Source organism: Zingiber officinale, chromosome 2B (assembly GCF_018446385.1).
Source record: "Zingiber officinale cultivar Zhangliang chromosome 2B, Zo_v1.1, whole genome shotgun sequence".
NCBI classification, from domain to species: domain Eukaryota; kingdom Viridiplantae; phylum Streptophyta; class Magnoliopsida; order Zingiberales; family Zingiberaceae; genus Zingiber; species Zingiber officinale.
The window spans coordinates 120,362,766-120,384,627 of record NC_055989.1 but is presented as its reverse complement, the minus strand read 5'-3'; the positions used below and the strand labels follow the sequence as shown (position 1 = coordinate 120,384,627).

The window sequence follows — 21,862 nt, the reverse complement described above, 5'->3', positions numbered from 1 at the left end:
CAATCTCTTGATTGAATACACCCCTCTAAGATTGCATCTTTTTTCTTGGATTTACACAGACACCATTAGTAGGCACAATAAATCCAAAAATGAAATTGTGGTTGTGAAGAAAAAACACTTTCTTTTGTTGACGAATAAGTATTCTGCCTTTAGATTCTCAAAAACAGTTCGGAGGTGATCAAGGTGCAAAGCCTGCGTCAAACTATAAATGAGGATGTCGTCAAAGTATACAACCATGAATCGTCACAAGACCTGATGCATGAATCTCATGAACGTGCTGGGTGCATTGGATAGTCCGAAAGGCACGACCATCCACTCGTATAGCCCATGTTGTATCTTGAAGGTGGTCTTCCATTCATCTCCGAGCTTGATTCAAATTTGGTAGTAACCACTCCTAAGATCGATCTTGCAGAAGATTTTAGAATCGGAAAGTTGATCCAACATGTCATCTAAGCAAGGAATCAAAAATTTATACTTCATCGTGATGTTGTTGATAGCTCGGCTATCAACACACACGCACCACGAACCGTCTTTCTTTAGCACGAGTAGGGCAAGGACTGCACAACGGCTCATACTCTCGCGAATATAGCCTCGTCTCAATAGATCCACAATTTATTGTTCTTCAGCATCCTTAGGGCTATGACGGTATGTCGGCTAGTTAGGTAATCTTGACCTCGGCATGAAGTCAATCTGGTGCTGAATGTCTCTCATAGAGGGAAGTCTTCCTCAGGTCTTCGTCCATCAAATCAGCAAAGTCGAATAGAAGTTGTTGCACCTCAGCTGGTAGATCCGAGTCTAGGTCTATTACATTACTTTTGCAAAGAAGTAAAGCACATACCACATCTCCATACTTCATCTCGTTCAAAAATATGGATATATAAAATAGTGTAGAGTTATTGATTACCAAATTTGAAGGGGTTCCTTCTTGTTGAGGAGCCAATATGATGTTCCTCCCTTTAATGTTGAGGGTGTAGGTGTTCTTATGTCCTTCGTGAATGACGCTGCGATCATATTGCCAAGGTCATCCCAACAGTACATTACCTGCGTCCATTGACACAACATCATACTATACTTGGTCGTAATACTTGCTGCCCTATAGAAAAAGACAAAAAGCAATGCCTATCCACAATTACCTCGCTCTCTTTGCTAAGCCATGACAACTTGTAGGGTGTTGAAAGACGATCTGTCTTCAACTGTAGCTTTTGAACAGCATCTTCGGATACAATATTTTCACAGCTTCCACTATCAATGATCATCTTGTAAACTTTGTCCGTAACCGTGCAAGTTGTGTGAAAGATGTTGGTTCTCAGCCAATCATCTTCCAATTCTTCCTTGGGCACCCGTAGGCTCTTGCGTCTGTTCAGGTTCATCCTCCATGTCTTCCTCAACCAGGTTTTATTTTTTTTTATTTAGGAATCTTTTACAATTTGAAGCTCGATGCCTATGTTCACCACATCAAAAGCACTTGGCAAATGTCTTAGGATTACCTTGTGGTGGCTGTTGGGAAGGGCGTAGCTCTTGAGGGTGAACAACTCGATTGTTTTGATTGCTCCTATTTGTTAGTTTTCGATTTAACTGTTTTTCAAGAGTCAAGGCTCGCTGATAAGCCTCTGAAACAATCCAGAGTGAGTGGAGGCTCAGGGAATCTTGTAAGGGTTGTCGTAATCCCCCCAAATATCGCGCTACCGTCTACTCCTCGGTCTCAGATCGATTGTTCCAACAATAAGCTAATAGAATTCCTCCTTATAGTCGTCGATAGTTCTAGCCCCTTGTATCAACGTATGGAATCGTTGAAACAACGTTTGCACGTAGCCAAAGGGAATAAAGTGGGTTCTCATCAGTTTTTTCGATTTTTCCCAACCAGTGATTTTGGATTTACATTGTCTCTCTCGTGATCATCTAAGTTGCTTCCACCATACTAAGGCTTGGCCTTTGAACTTGATAACGACTAATTTTACTTTGACTTGATCAGGTACTTGTACTTGAAAATCCTCTCTACTTCGTTGATCCAATCAATGAAGCCTTCCGCCTGTAATGTGCCAAAAAAATTAGAAAGATCAACTTGGAAAACCAAAGTCCCCATATCGTTCCTCTCAACTACGATTCTCAGTATGTAGTACGATGGTGATATGGATTCTCAAAAGTAGACTCAGAGTTACGATCAGAGATCACAAGATCTTTAAAATCCCGTGCTGCTAGACGTTGGATTAATTTCACAGCTTGTTTATGCAAATCCTCAATCATCATTACATCCTAGATGTTACGATCACGATGCTGGATTTCCTCATTCGGAACCTGCGTATTGCGACCACGACCACAACCATGACCACATCCACAATGACCCTTCATTGGATCTTAATGAGCTTTGATACCAACTAACGTCAGGCAAAATATAAATTATTCTGAGGCACATAGGTTTATATAGCTCTTAAAGCCCTAAAAAAATCTAAATGAAAAATTAACCAACCAGACTTAATTCCCTAAGATTTAGGATAAATTAACCAACAAGACTTAGTTCCCTAAGATTTAGGACAAGATTAAATATAATTAAGGAAAAAACAAACTAAATTTAATAAACAGATAACCAATTAAAAAAAACTAAAAGATGTAAATCTGAATACTTTGGATCTCCTCCTGCATCAGTATGCAATTATGAATCACAAGATTTGGCTAAAATTTGTAAAAAAAAAATCCCTGCTTTATCCCCAATATAAAAACCAACCTATCTGGTCACATAACATGAACAATGGAAGATGTTGATTAACATTTTCATCTTTCATTAACATTTTCATCTTTCATACAATTTTAAATGAAACAAAATGACTTTAGGACATTTGCTTTGAAATTCTTCAAAAATAGGATTGGTCATTGTTAACTCCAACATTGTTCTCGACTTCAAGTCTAAATAGCATTAACATGGTTGAAGAGAAAGATGATTTCAACATGTGAAGACTTTTTGCTCATCTTCAACACCATCCTCCCATCAAGACAAACGTGATCCTTCTCTGCGAAAAAAATGAAGTGCAGCCTTTCCCTCCCAAACGCCATTGTTGGGGTTCGGACTTCACCCTCGCTAACTTTTTTTCAGATTCTTACAGCCTTACTGACTCATAAGTCTACATAGGGTAAAGATTTCTATTTCTATGTGAAAGTTCACCTTCTTTGGCTTCTATTTTTATCGTACAATAAAGATCTACCATTTTAGTGATTTGGGTTTCATTTCCAATGACATGAATTATTTTTTAACGGTCAAGTTAATTTAGTGAAATTTAATTTACTGAAATTTATAGTGTTTTTCCTTCTTAAAAATCAGATAAAATGTGACTCATATCAAATAATATTGAATTGAATCAGGTCCTCAGGGTTCCTTTAGGTTTTGGATTATTTATGAACTTATCATTTTACATTCAATTTGAAATCTATTGTGATATGAAACATGAGTCAAACAATTCAAATGTGCTTAAGAAAATGATCTCATCTATTTAATGTAACAGACATTAAAGAAATTGTTTCAGCAATTCAAACCCTTCAGGTACCAACAAGCAAGTAATCTTATCATTGCTGAAGAATGAATAGTGGCATACGACATAGGAACTGAGGGAAATAGTCAACAAATGATATCAGCATTATGAGACCAATTCTAGAGCCATCTTAAAATAAGATCGAATAAAAAATTGAAATACAATCAGAATGATAATTTTCTATAACAAAGTCACATTCCTATAGTTATTTTACTATTTGAACCAACATCAATTATAAAATAAAATTCTTACTTCCACAGCATGCATTTGCAGAATAACACGTACCTTACGCACAACTACATAGTCACCAACAGACAAGTTAAGCTCCACTTCTGTCTCAGCTAAGTATGATTGTATAACCTTGCAGAACAAATAGAATATATGAACACACGTGAGCACAACTTAGCATAACCTAACTTCATATAGTGGACATATAAGCCACTGGCTACCTCAGCTAAAAAGAATTGCACATTTTCAGTTGATACATCAGTAGTAGAGTCAACAAAAATGTCATTGACTTCTTCATATGATGGTGGAGGTGGCATATAGTTTTCTGCAGCAGGACTCGGAGATGCTTCAATTCTTTGGCGCTCTGACAGCATCTGTAAAGTGGCCAATCAGCAAAGTTGAACAATTTAGTTTCTGTATTCCATATGAAAAAAGTTTATCCACCAGAAATGTGTAAAAGTGAAGTTACAAGCAAAAATATATTCATAAGACTAAGAATGATGGTTAGTTACCTCTGCTTCAAGTTGTTCAAGAATTTGTAGGATTTTCTGATGGTAAGTATGCTCTGACTCAACCTTTAGAGAAGAGAATTTTGTTACTTGACATGAATAAAAACTGGAAACTAACAGTTAACCGCATGGAAGAAATAGGGAAATACCATGGCAATAAGCCGCTGTAAGGTTAACCTTTGTTGTTGGGCTTCAACTGCAGTCATTGCTGCAACTGCTTCCTTACCTAGAACTACCATATTAGATTTTAGTTCTTGCAATTTAGCCTCAGCAGCTTCTAACTTTGAAATGTAATCACCACCAGCTGCACTTTCTCTTACTTTAATTTGGCGTCTTGAAACTTCAATTGCCTGATGAAAAACAAATATATCTTCAGACAAGAATTTCTTGAAGATAATAATTCTATCTTCAATTTCCTAATGAACTTTATGGAGTCATAAACAAAACTTTCCACAAAATTTAAGTTTTTATCATTTTGCCTACCGGAATAGGGATTCAATAATAATTAAAAAAAAACATTGAAGTGATTAGAAATGGTAAGGGCCTTGTCTTTCTTAATATGGTAATGGATGGTCCATCATCATCATCCATACCTTAATTTTGCATGTTGGATAAGTAATGACAGTATCCCCTCCAAGATCAATTTCTCACATGCAAAATTGAGGGATCTGGGGTGGATTCAAGGTGGCTGCAGTGCCTCTTGAAGCAAGCCAATTTGTTCCGTTATCTCCTTCAGTCAAGCCACAGCTAGTGGATTGTGGAGGAACCAAAGGTTAGATACTTTTCTCCTTGATTTATTGACTTGTACCGAAATTCCCTTGTCCTACTTGAGCAATTACGAATAGCCCATTCAAGTTCCATTTCTCACATGCATAATTGAGGAATCTTGTGTGGATTCAAGGTGGCTGCAGCGACTCTTGAAATGTGTTGATTTGCTCCTTTCCCTCCTTCAGTCGAGCCACAGCGTGTGGGTTACGGAGGAACAAAAGGTTAGATAATTTTTCTCTTGATTTATTGAAAATGTATCTAAATTTCCTTACCCATTTCATTTAAAGCATCAGATTCAAGGGAAGTAAACAGCATCCTTAGATCATCCTTTGGCAGTCAACCTTACTCCTCCAGGTAGGATCCTCAACTCTTTACAGGGGGAAGACTATCAAACTAGAGGATCTACCGGGCAGGAAGCAACAAGCCAAGGGATAGGTTATGATCAAGAGAAGCTTGTTTGCTTATGGTGTCCATAACTGGTGAAGAGTTCAATCTAATAATTATGATATAATTGTGGTTGATACCTGGGAAAAGTACCTCCAAACACACAAGCAAGCATAAGCACACATCACTCTTGAAGGATGGAATGAGCACTTGGCAAATCGAGCACTTTAGCTCCTGCCTGAGAATCTCTTGTCCTTTTGCTCTGACTTAGTTAATTGGGCAGCTGATTGTCCAAGCCGGATCATCTCCTGGACCTTCTGCCGACAAGGGCGCTTTCTTCAAAAACCCTGCACACCCCTCAAAGAACCTGCATGACACTCGGACTGGTATGGGCTCATGGATGGACACGAAATAAGAATGACAATAGCAGTCATCGTAAAACATAGCTAGGGCAAGTAAGCCATGAATGGGGAAGGCCATGGCAAGAGCAAACCATAGCAGGACATGGCCACCCCTAGCTTATCTAATCCACAAACACATTCCTCTAATAGGCATCTGTACTTCAGGATCATGTCACTATCATTGCTCAGAGATAAGACTTATAAAGGTAAACTCCATAACCGTGAGGGGATTCTCCTCTTTTCTGATTAATATCTTCCTCTTAATTTTTCTTTAGGGAAAGATCAATTTATTTTCCAGCGTTCTAAATGACGGCTGAGGCGACCGCCTAAGTGGCACCTAGGCGAGAGGCAGGCATCAACCGTTGGTGAGGCAAAAGAGGCTCGTGAGGCGTGCGAGGCGACTCACAAGGCGGGCGAGGCAATGGGTGAGACGGTCATAGTCAACAAAATTTTAAAAACCCTAGATATTAATACACTTTCTCTCCTTTTCAAAACATAAATATCTCCACCAACCTACAAAGTCACCCACAACCCAACACCTTCCGCCTGGAATCAAAAAATGAGAAACAACCGGAAGTAGAATTGAAGCAAAAGTCTAATAACATTATTTGGGATTATAGGGTAATGTATTGCAAAAAAAGATTGGATCACGTGCAAATTGTATAAGCAACTTATTAAGGGAGGAGTTTATCAGAAGAAGCGTCATATTACGGGTATTATAGGACAAGTTGAAGCATGACCTAAAACATCTGATGGAGACAAAAAAGAGGAAGAGTTTATCTTAAAAATAGCAAGAATAAGAAGCGAGAAAAGGTGGAAGAACTAAAAAAAAGAGGGCAAAAGTAAATATATGTGTTAAAGTAGAGGATGATGGTTGTCAAGTGGAGGAAAAGTTTTCTAAAAGGAACTCAAAGCATCTCAGGACTATTGATAAGTGGACATCCGCAATCGATCCAACAAATGTTGGTGCAATATCCCTCAGGTCAAGGTTGACCTGGTTAACCAAGCTGAGTCTTGGTTTGGGTTTAGATGTTTGACAATAAGATACTGATTGAAGGAGAGTCAAGTAGGTCAAGGTTGACCGGATACTTGACTGGGAAGTCCTGACTGGGATGTTAGGCAGAAGGAAATCCTGGTGAGTGAAGCCAGGTGAAAGTCCTGACTGGGATGTTAGGCAGAAGGAAATCCTGGTGAGTGAAGCCAGGTGAAAGTCCTGACTGGGATGTTAGGCAGATGAAAATCCTAGTGAGTGAAGCTAGGTGAAAGTCCTGGTGAGTGAAGCCAGGCAAGGGAAATCCAGATGGATCAAGGATGATCGAACATCTGGTGTTGGGAAGTCCAAGTAGGTCAAGAGAGTGACCGGATACTTGGCATGAAAGAAAAGTCCAAGTAGGTCAAGAGAGTGACCGGATACTTGGCATGAAAGAAAAGTACAAGTGGGTCAAAGGGATTGACCGGACACTTCATGGGGAGTCTGGCGGTCGAGGGAGTGACCGGATGCTAGGCATGATGTACCAACAAGTCAAGGTTGACCGATGTTGGTTTGGAGGTTCGGACTTGGTTTCGCAAAACCGCCGGATCGATCGATGGATCGATCTGTGCTCGATCGACCGGATCGATCCGCATCTTTCGCCGGTCAGAAGTCTCCGGATCGATCGGTGGATCGATTCAGAGGTCCCAATCGATCACCGATCGATTGGGCTGCCGCGCGATAAGCGCCGGATCGATCCGTGGATCGATCCAGCGCTTTTCGCGCGGAGGCCCGGATCGATCCGTGGATCGATCCAAAGTCTCCGATCGATTGAGAATTTAATCGATCGGGATCCGACCGCTGACGTCGATAAAAGCCGCAGGCGCACGATTCCTTCTGCATCTCTTCTCCGATTCACCGGATCTTTCGCCAACTTCTCCACGGCCTCAAAGATCGATCGCCTTCAAGGATCTTGGAAGCTTCAAGTCAAGAGGCGGATCAAAGGCAAGAAGAGAAGCTAGGGTTAGAGTTTTCAGTTGTCAAAGCTGTAAGAATTTTGCTTTCCTTCCTTTCTTTAGAGTCTCAGTAGGGCTTCTCCGCCCTCGGTAGTTACCGAAAAGGAGTGTTTTCATAGTGGAGGGTGCGTGCGTGGTGTGGATCCTTGGATTAGTCACCTCTTGTGAGGTGGATACCAAGTAAACCAACCTTGTTAGCGTTGTGTGTTTGTTTCTGTTATTTTCCGCTGCATATCCTTGAAGAAACAAGCCACGCCGAGCGACGAGCACGCGACGAGCTATTCACCCCCCTCTAGCTACTTTTGGTCCTAACAACAAAGGCAAGACAATAAAATATAAATGATGCATGGAAGTTAAAGCTTACAAATGATGTGCATGAGTAACTTGCAAGATGGATTTATAAGGCAGAAATTCCTTTTCATGCAATTGACAATCAAAGCTTCAGACAATTTGTAGAGGCGGTTGATCAATTCAGTCCCACTACAAACCTCCAAGTCAATATTGTTGGTGCAATCAACCTCAAGTCAAGGTTAAGCAGGCTAACCAAACTTGGGTTGACTCAAGTTTGGATTTTGATGTTCAATCAATATGTTAAATGTCAAGTATGTCAAAGTTGTCTAGATACTTGACGGTAAAGAAGAATCGAGTAAATTAAAGATGACCAAATACTTAATAGTAAAGAAGTCAAGTAAATCAAAGTTAACTAGATACTTGACGATGTCAGAAGTCCAACAGAGAGTTGGCACAAGAAGTCGAGTAAATCAAGGTTGACCTGAAACTTGACGATGTCAGAAGTCCAACGTGGCGTTGGCATGAGGTGAGAAAAGTCTAGGTGAGTCATGGTTGACTAGACACCTGATGATCATAAGACCAACAGGAAGTTGGCACGAAGACAAGAAGTCCAAGTGGGTCACGGTTGACCGGACACTTGGCGATCAGAAGTCCAACAGGGCGTTGGCATGAGAAGAAGAAAGTCCAAGTGGATCACGGTTGACCAGACACTTGGTGATTAGAAGTCCAACAGGTAGTTGGCAAAAGAAAAGTCCAAGTGGATCACGGTTGACTAGACACTTTGTAGTTAAAAGTCTAATAGGGAGTTAGCATGAGGCGTGATCAGGGTTGATCGGATGCTAGGCAATGAGAAAGTCTTGACACAACAAACTTCCGAAGTCATAACTATTGACTCAGATATCAGAATAAAATGATTTTTGTGTGGAACAAAGCTCGTTTATTTCCAGCAAGCAAAATGCTTCCGAATCAATTGGCTTGATTAGCTGGAAGCAACCAATCGATTGGTGAGGTAAAAAATAATCGTTCGGCAAGTTTAAACCATCGGATCCAACAAAATTATTGGCGAAAATTAGTCCGAATGCAACCCTATAAAAGAGGGTTTCGTGAAGATTGAAGAGGTCAGTTCTTAAGAGGTTAGAGGCGAAGTGCTAGTGCATTTCCAACCATCAAGAGGCATTTCAAAGCAACAAAAGAGCAAGCAAAGCAAAGATCATTATGCAAAGTTGTTTTCACTTTTAATTGTATTTGCATTTTTTGTTTTCCTATAGTTCTTGTAAGCCGACCCCACCTAGTGGGAAAAGGCTTGGTTGTTGTTGTATAGTTCTTGTAAGAGGCCTCTTCGTCTCTGGAAGGTTTCCGAAAAGGAGAAAGTTCATAATGGAGGGAGACCACTAGGAATAGGCCTTGGATTAGTCGCCTAAGGGGCGAATACCAAGTAAATCTCAGAGTTATACATGTGACGTCAATTTTGGATTCAAATTTCGGTTGCACATACAAACGACGAACACAAGATCAATCAATGAAGCGATTGGAGCTATTCACCTCACCCAGCTTGCACGGGTCCAAACAAATAGTATAGAGCAAGGTTGCTTTTCATTAGATTAACTTCTATCGGAGCACAAAGCTAGAGGTAGAAGATAAAGCTTCATTTTGAAGGAGTCAAGCAGAGTTTAAGGGCGGATTTGGATACAACAGTCAAATTCCACCTCCTTTCGGAATAGGAGGGTTTGCTTAATGAAAATCAAGAATGGAGAACATTTTGAAGATAGATATAGAGCAATGATTTGCTCTAGCGGAAGGATTTGAAGCTCCTAAAGACAAAAAGACAAAACCTTTTCGAAAGAGTAAATGGACCGAGAAGCAAATCAAGAGATCCGATGCACACGATAATGCAACCAAGATTTTGACTAATTTAGTGCCTAATAATATTTTGTGTAAGCTAGGAAAATACCAAGATGTAAAGGAACTATGGAGCAAGTTGGTCAAACTCCATGAAAATCCATCATCAGCACAAAGTGAAAACGAGCCCAAGGAGGGAGATTCACACTAGAGCACGATGACTCGGAGGTTGATGTGCTCAACATCCAAGATAAAAGACAAAGAAACATTCACCTTAAGGATCGAAGGAGGGAGCTATACTAAAACAAGAAAAACCCTCAACTTTCAGAGCGAATGAGAAAGAAGAATGTCACCTCTACGAGCGACGGTATAACAATTGCAATTGTTAAAAATAAAAAACATATCATTTGTTTCGAGTGTAGGGGAAAAGGTCATTACAAGAGCAAAAGTTCTAACTTGACGAAGAAAAAGACAGAGTTAGCACCTAAGGTGAGGGAGAAGTCAAAGAAAGCCGAAACTTTGATACAAAAGGGCAAAGAGTACATTGTATGTTTCTTGCAATCAAAAAAGATATTATCAAAATCAATATCCAAGGAGGAGACTTTTAAGTAAGAACAAAGGAGGGAGAACAAGTTTAGAAGAACACCTAATCTGAGGTACCATTAGTTAATAGTGTTTCTTTATTTCAAGATAATGACCATGTTAGAAATAGATTTTATCATCCTGGTGCTAACTTTCATGAACATAGTGAAAAGTTTAGGGTGTTTAATGGTAGACCTACCCAATCTAAGGATAGAAACAATCTAGGCAAGAACCCTAAGAAATTTAGACATATGCCTATAAAGAACAATAATCAAGGCATTCATAAAGACAATAGGGCTGCAAACGAATCGAGCCGGCTCGCGAGCTTTTCGAGCCAGCTCGAAAAATATTCGATTCGTATTCGAATTTATCGAATTCGAGCCGAACTCGAACATGTTCGAATTTTTTTTCGAGCTGAACTCGAGTCCAAATTATATTATTTGAGTTGTTCGCGAGCCGCTCGCGAGCCGCTATATTTATTAATATAAGTTAAATATATGTTAAATAAATAAATTTCGAGCCTTTCGAACCTATTTTCGAGCAATAATTTGAATAGTTCGCGAACATGTTCGAATATTTCGAGCCGAACTTGAACTCGAGCCCTAATTCGAACCGAACTCAAACCAGACATTTTAAATTTTTCGAACTTCGAATCGAGCTCGAACTCGAATATACTTATTTCGAGCCGAATTCGAGCCTTACATTTTGCTATATATTCGACTCGATTCGATTCGTTTGCACCCCTAATAAAGAGTCAAGGATTAATGACCTAGAAATGGAAAATCAAGTTTTAAGGTTGAGACTTGATAAATTAGAAAAGACCCTTAAGAAAATGACAAATAAAGTTAAAGGGTCCAAGCAGGAAAAATCTAGGCTTAGATAGGCAAGAATCATTCACGGTCAAGAAAGATTTGAGATATAAACTCAATGCCAAGGAGAATGTGTCATCGTAGTATAGAGTTCTATATAGTTATAGAATTAACCCTAACTCTATAAGTCAAGTGAAGGTTACAAGAGAAGTTCTCTAGTGTTGAGCTTGAGAAGACTAGGATGACTAAAGCTTCTAAGAAGCCTAGAAAAGTCATTAGGAAGGTATGTAGGGAAGTTATCCCTAATGAGTACCTAGTGCACCCAAAGAGCTCCAATAGGTATTAAGTTCCTAAGAGTGTGATCTCTTTACACTAAATGGAAATAAGGTGTCAACCCTAATTGGAAAAGTAATTAACCCAAACATGGTAAAGTCGATATTTTAGAGCATTTTCAAGGTATTGTGGCATTTTCAAAATGAGAAGTTATTTTTTATCCTTGATAAGTTTATAGTGTCAATAAGAAATGAGTTCTTAAGCTGATTAAAAATTGGCACCATAGGAAAAAATCATGAAGTGTGCTAAGTGGCCTCCAGGGCATAGCGCAGACGGTGGGCGCATGACATGTCTGGTGTAACAGTCAAGGGTCGAATCTCGTAGGAACTCACTACTTGAAACTCACCCCATCATACATCTCCCGCCTGTGTACCTGAATTTATCTCCCTCCATATTTGTGGGGTCAACTCTAGAGGAAGCTGCTGAGGTGGCGGATCCTCATGAAGTGTACAAAGTGTGGGTTTTTGGCACATTTGAGGGAGATAAGATCATCTATGTAAAATTGAGTATTTGACACAGTGATTAGTTGATGACACTTAAATGAAAATTTAGATATCTTCTTATGAGTCATAATTATCATGATTGTGTGTCCTATCATATGTCATCACATCATATCTTTCATATTGTCATAAAAATAATACATGTCATACATGCATCATTCATTTAAGCTATAATATATTTAGACTTCTTTTTGAAAGATATGTATTGTATGTCATACTCATTTACATAGATTATTTCAATTCTTGCCATTGTTTGATATCTTAGTACGATGATCAAATTTAAAATGCTTAGTTAGAGATACATGATCTCTTGGTTTAAAGAAAACCTATTTTACATCTCACAAGACAATAGGATGACTAATGATTAGACACAAGTAAGATGTTAGAATGACGAACTAAGTTGAAGATGCAATTTTATATATCAAAATGAGCTTTAGTTTTATCAAACTAATGGATTTTACATAATCAATCATGGGAAAACTAATATGTAAGTTATGTGCATTTAGCGCATAGATCATGGTTGGAAATTGTAAGTCCCCTCGGATGGGTCTAGTGGCTAGCACATGAGGTGTTGCCACCAATGAGGTCTGGGTTCGAATCTCGGCAAAGCCGAGGTAAATGTCTCCCTTATGTGCTAGTCACTATTCTAAAGGCTAGTAGCCGCCCGTGATTTACCTCCTCCATGTTGGCCCTGGTACGGGTTGGCGGGGGCGCTGGGGGCAAGCGTATTCGCCTTTTGCCACCAATGGTTGGAAATTGTATTTGAAAATCATTTCAAAATTATTTTAGAAAATCTTGGTGAAGTCTATTTGTTAATAGGAATCACCATTGATTAGTTAGATACAAAGTCATGAAAACAAGATGCATTTTCATAAAAAATTATATTTACCTGATAGTATTTGACATTAAAAGTCTACACGAAATTTCGTGATTTTTCAAATATCATAGAATTGCTTATGCATTTTTGAAATTCAGTTTGAAAATCAAAATTTCAGGTTTTCAGTCCACCAAATACCAATCGATTGGTAGCTATATTTTTTATTAAAATGAGTTTATTTCAGCCATTAAACCTAATTTTTAGAGTTCCTAACTATTCCTAACCCTCTGATATGCTTGGATAAACATTCAAACGTGATTTTCTTGATGAAAATATGAAAAGGGATGGTAAAAGGAGAAGAATGAGGATATGAGGAGGATTAGATTCAAAATTGAATTTTTAATCTTAAGATTTTGAAATTTCCTAAAGATTTAGGAATTCTAAATCATTGTTGGTGTAATGATTATAGTTGGAGAATGCTTTGAGGGAAGGTCTATCTTAAAGGCATGAGTTGGAAATGAAAATGAGAGATATGAAGGATTGAGAAAAAGGATAATGGGTGTATGCTCAAAGTTGAGCATTGAAGATAATGGAAGATAGGGAGCCTCCATTGTGATGTTGGAAGTTTAAGATGAATGGATCTTAAGAAAAGTTTTTTGATGTTTGTTAAAGAAGGAGAATGTAAGATTTTAATTAGGACATCCTCATTCATACTTTGACATGAGAAGAAGGATGAAGAAGAAAAGTTGAGCTAAAGAGTTAGTCTATCAAATATCAAAATGGGAAGATTGTTTGTGCAATCGACCTCATATCAAGGTTGACCTAGTCGACCAAGCTTGAGTTTACTCGAATTTAGGTTTCGATGTTTGATCAATATATTAGTAAGATGTCAAGTATGTCAAGATTGTTTGAATACTTGACAATGAAAAAGAATCGAGTAGGTTATGGTTGACCATGGTAAAAAAGTCAAGTAGGTCAAAAGTTGACCGGATACTTGATGATATCAGAAGTTCAATAAAGAGTTGGCACAAGAAATCAAATAGGTCAAAATTAATCAAATATTTGATGATGTCAGAAGTCTAATGTTGCATTGGCATGAGGCGAGAAAAGTCCAGGTGGGTCACAGTTGACCGAACACCTAGCGATCAAAAGGCAGGAAGTTAGCACGAAGATGAGAAATCCAAGTGGGCTACGGTTGATCAGACGCTTGACGATTGGAAGTCCAGTAGGGGATTGGCATGAGAAGAAAGTCCAAGTAGGTCATGGTTGACCAAATACTTGATGATCAGAAGTCCAATAGGTAGTTGGCAAGAGAAGAGTCCACGTGGGTCATGATTAACCAAATACTTGGCGATCGAAAGTCCAACAGGGAGCTGGCATGAGGTATGAAGTCCCAACAAGTCAAGGTTGATCGGGTGCTAGGTAACGAGGAAATCCCGACAGAGCAAACTTCCGAAGGCCATAATTTTTTACTTGGATACCAGAACGAGGCAAGTTTTTATCGAAACGGAGCTCATTCAAAGATCAATATTTTTACTACTTACCAATCGATTAGTGCAATCGATTCATAGCTTATTTCCAATGAACAGAATGTTTCCGAATCAATTGACCTGATCGACTAGAAGTAATCAATCGATTGGTGAGTCTTATCAATCGATTGATAAGGTAAAAAATAGCTGTTTTGTAGGTTTAAATGACCAGATTCAACGTGACAATTGATTGATATTGGTAGCTGGAAATTAATCTGAATGTGTTAAACAAAATGATAATTATTCATCCACTTTATTCAAGAGTGAGACATATTTATATACACAATAGAAATCATAGAAAACTATAATTAGGCTAATTGACAATTAGCCTAATCTGAGAGATATATTACCCTACACACACACAGATAATACTCCCCCTTAAGTTGGAGCATAGATATTAATCATACCCAACTTGTTACAAAGATAATCAACTCGAACCTCATTTAAAGCTTTTATGAAGATTCCCCCAAGTTGTTTTTCAATCTTCACATATCACGTAGAAATCAAGCTTTGTTGAATTTTCTCACGAACAAAATGACAATCAATTTCATTGTACTTAGTTCGCTCATGAAACACAAGAATCAATGCAATATGAAGAGCTGCTTGGTTATCATACCACAGTTTTGCTGGTACTGAAATTTTAAAATCTACTTCAGTCAAGAGTTGATATATCCACATTATCTCACACACACTGCGTCATAGCCTTATATTTCGACTCTGCACTAGATCATAACACAACATTCTACTAAATTTCCTCCCACAAAGATACAATAACATGAAGTAGATCTTCTATCAATTTTGGAACCTGCCCAATCTGATTCCGAAAAACATTCAATATGAATGTGCTCATGATTTGCATATACAATATCCCTTCTGGATACTCCTTTCAAGTAACACAAAATTTGCTCTAACACTGTCCAAGGATGAATAGTTGGGGATGACAATTAACTGACAACACTAACCAAATATGCAATATCTGGACGAGTTACAGTAAGATAATTCAACTTCCAACCAATCTTCGATATCTATCAGGATGTTCAAATAGTTCTCTATATCTTGCGAGGTGCATGTTCTGATTTATTAGAGCACTACAAGGCTTTGGCCTCAATTTCCCTGTCTCTGTTAATAGATCGAGGACATATTTTCTCTGAGATAAAAATATACCTTTTTTACTCCTCGTAACTCCAACACCTAAGAAACACTTTCACACCCCACGTTTTTTTGTGTGAAACTAAGTATGAATGAAAGATTTGAGAGATAAGATTCCCGTAGTATCACTACTAGTGTTAACAATATCATCCACATATACAACTAATAGAATGATACCAACTTCTGACTACTTATAGAACACAAAATGGCCAGACTTGTTTTCATCATACCAAATTTTTCAACAACCTGACTAATTTTCCAAACCAAGCACGAGGACTCTATTTCAAACCATACAAAGATTTTCGAAAACGACAAACTTGCCCTGACTCCCGTAAGCAACAAAACCAGGAGGTTGCTCCATATACACCTCCTCCAGAAGATTAACATAAAGAAAAGCATTCTTGATATCAAGTTAATGTAAAGGCCAATGATGAATAACGGCTATTAAAATAAATAATCGAACAAATGTCAACTTTGTATTGGAGAAAAACTGTCAGAATAATCTATACCATAGGTCTGAGCATAACCTTTAGCGATAAGACAGGCTTTTAGTCTGGCAAATGACTCATCCGGATTAACTTTAACTGTGAATACTCATTTGCATCCAATAGCCCGTTTTCCTAGAAGTAGATCAACTAAGTTCATGTGTTATTATCATCTAAAGCATTCATCTCCTCTATCATTACATCTTTCCAATCAGGATGAGATATGGCCTTATGGACAGTTTTAGGAATGGATATAGTCAAGTGAAGCAATAAAAGAACAAGAGGAAGACGACAAGTCGTTATAAGAAACAAAAGAAGTAGGATAAGTACACTGGCGTTTACCTTTACGTAATGCAATAAGAAGATCATTGCTCGGAACTAAATCCAATGACAAACTAGTAGGCGCAGGACATGAATCAAGAGGTTGACGTCTTGAATAGACTTGAATAATAGGTGGTTTGACAGGAGGTGACTCCGGGACGAATGTAGAGGATGTGATAGAATATACCAACAAATCATCATCCTCCTTTTGACGAGTCGGAATAGGTGAGGATGAGAAATAAGATATATCTTCTATAAAGGTAACATCGATTGAGATAAGATATTTGTTAATAATACTAGGACAATAACACTTAAAACATTTATGAAGACGAGAATAACTAAGGAAGATACACTTCAAAGATTTGGGGTCTAAATTCATGACATGCAGACGAACATCCCGAACAAAACAAGTGTTAACAAATATCCTAGGGTTAACAAGAAACAATGACTTATTAGGAAAAATAATTTTGTAAGGGATCTGACCATGAAGAATTGCGGATGGCATGCGATTAATGAGAAAATATATGTGGAAATTGCATCAGCCCAAAAAGGTCTAGGAACATTCATGTGAAATAAAAGGGCTCGTGCATGTCTGTTTTTACATTCAGCCACGTCATTTTGGGATGGAATATCAATACAAGAGGTTTCATAAAGCACGTCATTCTGACTCATATAAGATTGGAATAAACCAAACGTATATTCCTTGGCATTATCACTTTACAAAGTACAGACGAACTCATTGATTTGAGTTTCTTAGCACAAAAGACACAAAACAAAGACAATAACTTAGAACGATTTTTCAGTAAATATAACCAAATTACAAGAGAATAATCATCACAAAAGTAACAAAATACCTAACACCAAGTTTAGACAAAATAGGACAAAGACCCGAAATATCAGAATGAACTAATTCAAAAGGAATAGTAGCATGTTTATTTACTCTAGGACTCAAACTAAGACGGTGATGTTTTGCAAACTAACATAATTCAGAATCTAATGAAGATACCTTACCATATTGTGGACAAAACTTTTTTAGCAAAGGGAAAGATGGATGTCCCAACCTACAATGAGCCTCGAAAGGAGAAGTGACACTCAAACAAGCAAAAGAATTTGGGACCAGTGTGTCAAGAATGTAGAGGCCTCTGACTCATGTTCTTTACCAATAATCTTCTTTGTCAAAAGATCCAGAAATAAGCAATGCTTATGAAAAAATGAGATCCAACAATTAAGATTACAAGTTAGTTGACTGACAGAGAGCAAATTAAAGGATAAATTAGGTAAATGTAAAAAAGAAGATAGAGAAAACAAAGGGGTAGGGTTTATAGTGTCAGACCCACGAACACAAGATAGAGATCCATCAGTTAAAGTAGCAGTCGAAATGTTAGCTTTGGACTGAATAGTAGAAAAGAGAATAGAATTACATGTATATGATCTGTGGCACCAAAATCAACGACTCATTTGGAGGATGAGGAAAGAAGACATGTGTTTTGTTTACCTGAATCAGCAATAACAGTGACAATGGGAGATGAAGACTTGAGTAATTCCTGATATTTTGAGAACTTAACAAATTCATCTACAGAGATGAGGATCAATTTATCAAAGACATCATGCGTGGATGTCATATGGGCCAAGTGTTTTTACTAATTTTTATACTGAAGCTTTCTACACTCAAATTTCGTATATCCTGGCTTATGACAATAGTTGCACACAATACCACCCAAATTTGGTGTCCAAATTTCAAAATTCTATAAGCCACTTCCTTTGTTCTCTCTGCTACTAGTTGATCTTCCAGGCATATAATTAGTATTGCGACTCACAAAGCACTACTAAGAGGAACATGTGCAGTACTTTTTGTATGGAGAACGCGACAAAATACATCTTGTAAATAGGAGACCTCAGAAGCAAAGAGAACTTCTGACTTAGCATACTCAAATTCAGGAGATAAGTCGGCGAGGAAGCTCATGATAGCCATCTGCTCTCGTTGGCATTGTTGTACCTTCACATCAGGGCTAAAGGATAGCAGCATATTAAGCTCCTCATATGTCTTCTTGAATGCCATAAAATAATAGATCAGAGGTTGATCTCGTTTTTCCACACAGTAAAATACCTTGCAAACCTCATATATGCAAGAGAGATTTCCTTTCAAGAGTACAAAAATTCTAAGTAATCCATTAATTCTTTAACAAATTCACAATAATTGATTAAACCAATTACCTCACTGTTAATACAATTCCAGATCTAAAGGAACAAACGAGCATCCTCTCTAAGTCATGTCTACTTCAAATCATCTTGAGGAGGGTCATTAGTCAAATGACCATCTTTGTCAATACTTTGTAGATAAAGACGAAAAGTCTTACTCCAATCCAATAATCTATGATCTTAGACATCACAGGTACCACATCCATCACAATAGAAGGCTTATTTTCTGCCATAAGACTTTATTTTAAAGAAAGTCAAATAAAAGAAGAATCTGAGACAGTCACTAGGGATAAGGCTGATGAACCAGAGATGAAACAGCACAGGCACAGTTGTGTGCGTTGTGGATGCTTCCAGCCGCCTGCGAGAGAGAGATCGAGGCAAAGGCAGAACAGAGGAGGGAAGAAGAAGGCTTTCTTCTCCTCTGCTTCTGCGAGTTAGCAAGCAGCAGGCTGTGGGGAATTTCTGGAAGATGCAACAGCACTGGAGAGGAGACAATCTCCTTGCTGTGGAAGAAAAATAGCTACTGTGGGCAACAGCGACACAGGCTGCAGCTTTTCGCCAGAAAGGAATTTTCTCCGTGGCTGCACCTTCCTGAGGCTGGAGCAGGGAGGCAAGCTGGAGCAATAGGGCATGTCGGTGATCCAAAAGGGTTCACACTTTTTTTTTTATTTTTGCGAGAGTTGCAAGCTTGTTGGGAACGCGAAGAAGTTCGTGTGATGCGAAGAAGGGGGCGGCAAGTTTTGTTTCATGTGATGCGTTGATGAAGAAGAAGGGGAAGCGAGACAAGCGCAAAGCGCAGAATGGTGTTGTTGTACCCGGTCAGGAACAAAACGAGAATGGCAGAAAAAGCGGTGGATATTGACCCTAATTTCGAATTTATTTCGGATGGCTCTAATACCATGTTAAACAAAATGATAATTATTCATCCACTTTCTCCAAGAGTAAGACATATTACAATAAAAATCTCTCTTAGGAAACTATAATTAGACTAATTGACAATTAGCCTAATTTGACAAATATATTAATCAATAACTAATATATATAGATAATAGCATGCAACCCTATAAAAGAATCGTGAAGATTTGATAAGGTCGGTTCTTGAGAGGTTAAAGGCGAAGTATTGTTGCATTTCCAACCATTAAGAGGCATTCCAAAGCGACAAAAAAGCAAGCAAAGCAAAGATCACTGTGTAAAGTTGTTTTCGCTTTTATTTGTATTTGCATTCTTGTTTTCTTGTTGTTCTTGTAAGAACTTATTGTAAGAGTCTTCTGAACCTCCGGAAGGTTTACAAAAAGGAGAAAGTTCATAGTGGAGGGAGATTACTAAGAGTAGGCCTTGGATTAGTCACTTAAGAGATGGATACCAAGTAAATCTTGAAGTTGTGCATGTAGTGTCGGTTTTGGATTCAAGTTTCTGCTGTGTATTCAAACGACGAGCACAAGATCAATCGACGAAGCGATTGAGGCTATTCACCCCCCTGCTCGCACAAGTCCTAATAAATATCTTCTAAGAGAGTCACTTTTGGAGCAAGTCGAGAGGACCAAATTATTTATAAAAAAGCATGAAAAAGAGTGAATGAAAAATGGATGTTCAATTATAACCGAAACATAAACCGATCACAAGAGAAGCATTATGAATTTATGTGTTAATTGCAAACTAGGCACTTCATCCCTTGGTTCTATTGAAGAATCGAGGCACACACCAGGGCTTACATCTTCAAGTTTGTGGAAAAATACATTAATGAAATTGACCCTTAACATATTGTTCAAGTAGTGACGGCATATGGCCCCCGGGGCTATGGTGCAGTGGCAGGGTATCTAGGTTGTCACCTAGACACCCGCGGTTCGAGCCCCAGTTATGGCGAATTTGCAAGAATTTTTCCTCCAAATGGGGCACGCAACTAAAGGATGTTGGGCTCCTGGGCTACCCACTGCGAGCGCTTCCCGATTTACCCTGGTGGTCGATGAAAAACTTCCGTGGGGTCGAACCGGTCACCCCAGGCTCGATGTTACCCAGCATGGTTAATCATAAGTAGTGACGGCATTGTGACAAACAATATAGTGGCGGCAAAGTTGTTGAAGGTTACATAATATTAAATTTTATGGACATCTTTTGCGACTCATATAATCAACCTCATGCTTAAAACGATTAGAAAGCTACCCAAGTTTAGCAGGATACTTAAGAAAGCAAAGACCCTCACAATGTTCATCTATGCACATCATAGAACTTTGGCTATTATTAGAAAATATACCAAGACAATAGATGTTGTGAAGCCTGAGGCGACTTGATTTGCTACATTATTTTCGATTTGGGAAAGTCTCAAAGGCAAGAAAGATCAATTGAGACTTATGTTTACATCTGAGGAGTGGAGCAAAATAAAATTGAGTAGTGTAAAAGGGAAAGTGGTGGAGGCCACAGTAACAAGTATCTCTTTTTAGAATGGTATTTCTTTAGCTTTGAATGTTTTCGCCTCTTTAGTGAAAGTTTTACATCTTGTTGACGGTGGCAAAAAGCCTTGAATAGCCTTTTTATTGGGTGCACTTAAACAAGCAAAGGAAGATATTAGAAAGACTTTCAAAAAAGAACAAAATCTCACCCCTATTTTGAAGATTATTGATGAAAAGTTTAAGGGTAGACTTGATAATCATTTGCCGCTCGTTGAATCCGATTTTTTACTTCAAAGATCCAAGCATAGAAAATGACACCAATGTTATGAATAAAAAAGGGCAGCCCGGCGCACAAAGCTCCCGCCATGCAGGGTCCCGGGGAAGGATCCATTGTACGCAGTCTTACCCTGCTTTTTTGCAAGAGGCTGTTTCCAGGATTGAACTCGTGACCTTTTAGTCACATGACAACAACTTTACCGTTGCGCCAAGGCTCCCTTCACCAATGTTATGAATGAGTTCTTGAATTATTGAAAGAATTTTTTTCACCGACAAGGACATGCAATCCATCATTTCTAATGATAAATTGTTGAAGCATAAGAGTAAATCCAGAAACTTTAGAAGAAAAAACGACGATCGCAGCATGTGAGAAGGTGGATGTGTACATGACTTTGATCCAGGTACATCTCTTTATTTCTATTCACTTACATACACGTCTCTTTTACCTATTTTTTTGTTTATTATTTTTTTGCCTCTTTACTTTTTTAAGTTAGATGGTAGTCCAATTATGGTGGTGACACTCCAAACTTACAAGAAATGGCAATGAT

At 38.4% G+C, this 21,862-nt stretch overlaps 1 protein-coding gene and 1 long non-coding RNA gene across 2 annotated transcripts in view; both read right to left on the bottom strand.

The window, feature by feature from the left end:
• The window catches only part of LOC122046947 (SH3 domain-containing protein 2-like), a 44,860-nt gene that overhangs the window by 5,967 nt on the left and 17,031 nt on the right, over nt 1–21,862 (bottom strand). The window contains exons 6-9 of the mRNA XM_042607907.1: nt 4,408–4,608; nt 4,262–4,324; nt 3,971–4,123; nt 3,807–3,881 (exon numbers count right to left, since the gene is read on the bottom strand). Of these exons, the coding sequence (XP_042463841.1) occupies nt 3,807–3,881; nt 3,971–4,123; nt 4,262–4,324; nt 4,408–4,608 (492 nt within the window). The remainder of the gene's footprint in view (nt 1–3,806; nt 3,882–3,970; nt 4,124–4,261; nt 4,325–4,407; nt 4,609–21,862) is intronic.
• Nucleotides 4,619–6,884, bottom strand: LOC122046948. The gene is made up of 3 exons (XR_006130440.1): nt 5,551–6,884; nt 5,299–5,428; nt 4,619–5,205 (listed from the first exon to the last, which is right to left on the bottom strand). It is a non-coding gene; the product is annotated as an uncharacterized LOC122046948 (long non-coding RNA).